The 1,413-nt window shown below is 49.5% G+C and overlaps 1 protein-coding gene across 1 annotated transcript in view; it reads left to right on the forward strand.

The window, feature by feature from the left end:
• Positions 1 to 491: 491 nt before the first annotated feature.
• E2F4 (E2F transcription factor 4) overlaps positions 492 to 1,413 on the forward strand; it is a 9,043-nt gene continuing 8,121 nt past the window's right edge. The window contains exons 1-3 of the mRNA XM_017740800.1: positions 492 to 521; positions 685 to 827; positions 1,305 to 1,409. Of these exons, the coding sequence (XP_017596289.1) occupies positions 492 to 521; positions 685 to 827; positions 1,305 to 1,409 (278 nt within the window). The remainder of the gene's footprint in view (positions 522 to 684; positions 828 to 1,304; positions 1,410 to 1,413) is intronic.

The raw sequence follows: 1,413 nt of genomic DNA on the forward strand, positions 1-1,413 counted from the left end.
AGTCCTGGCCTGGTGGGTGACAGGGACACGATTCTTGTGCTGACCTGCTCTGTCTGCACTGCCACTGACACTGTTGGTCCTGGCTGTGCACACGTTAACTCTTGCTGGTGCCAGGTTGCCGTGTGGCAGTGGAAACGGTGCCATTCCTCGAGTCCTGAAACCTGAGAGGAGAAGGGTCGTGTGAGCAAGGCAGGGAAGCCCCATGCTCATGTTTACTCTCCACCTGGAATTGCATCTTTCAAACAGAGGAATCTCTTGAAAATATGTTGATTCTTAGTCAAGTGGCATCAGATCAGCTTTAGAAAAGAACTTTTGAATGTTGACTTCGCTGAAGCATTGCCCAGACAGCTCCCAGCATTCCCCTTCCCATCTCCATCTCTTTTACCCTGAGGCAGCACTGACTTTTTAGGCTGCTGAACTACTGTTTCCTAGTACTGGAAACACTGCTTTGCTACTGGAGAATGGTGATTTTGGGATCCACTGCAAGCATGATGGCTGGAATTTGGTTTGTGTTTAGTGGGGTAAGAAAGAAAGAAGAATGAGTGACTTCTTCTCATGGTCTTATGAGATCAAGAACATGACTGTGTAACTTGAAGTGCTGGAACAGGGGAGGTATGAGATGGGGAGCAAAGTACTTGGCCAGGAGTTAATCTGACAGGCAGGAAGGAGCTAAACATGACTTAGAGTTTGGAATTAAGCATCTTAACCTTTTTGCAGGCTGCGGATACCTTGGCTGTGCGACAGAAGCGACGGATCTACGATATCACGAATGTCCTGGAAGGCATCGGGTTGATTGAGAAGAAGTCCAAGAACAGTATCCAGTGGAAGTGAGTGGCAGAGATGGTCTAAATCGTTCACAGGTCCCTTCTAGTGCAGGTTTAAGTGATAGTGGGGTTAAAATGCCCAGTGCAGAGGAAGGTTCCTCAGTGGTCCATGCTCATGCTTCCCCCAGCTGGGCTGTGCTGATGGCACAGTGAGGAAAGCTGAAGTACGTGTGGTGTGTCTCTTACAGCAAAGCTGTTAGTTTGATACAAACTAAATATTTGCACTGCCTTGGGCTAGAAAAGATGTCTGTCATGGCATTGGAGGTGGGGAAGAGTCCTGCTAGACTGTGGGAAGTAGAAAGATGTACCAAACATTGCTGTGCTGAGAGGTAGGGATCTAGAGCAGCTACAGACAGGGCTTTCCAGGCAATCTGGCCTTGATGTTTCACAGGGGTGGGAATAAGAGGCTGGCAGAGAGGTTGGGGTTGGTCTGGATGCCTCCAGAGGCTGATGCATCTCACCCATTTCTGCTTTGCCCAGGGGGGTGGGTCCTGGCTGCAACACACGTGAAATAGCTCACAAACTGATCGAGCTGAAGGCAGACATAGAGGACCTGGAGCAGCGGGAACAGGAGCTGGAGCAGCAGAAG

This window comes from Corvus brachyrhynchos, unplaced genomic scaffold (assembly GCF_000691975.1).
Source record: "Corvus brachyrhynchos isolate BGI_N302 unplaced genomic scaffold, ASM69197v1 scaffold26, whole genome shotgun sequence".
Classification (NCBI taxonomy): domain Eukaryota; kingdom Metazoa; phylum Chordata; class Aves; order Passeriformes; family Corvidae; genus Corvus; species Corvus brachyrhynchos.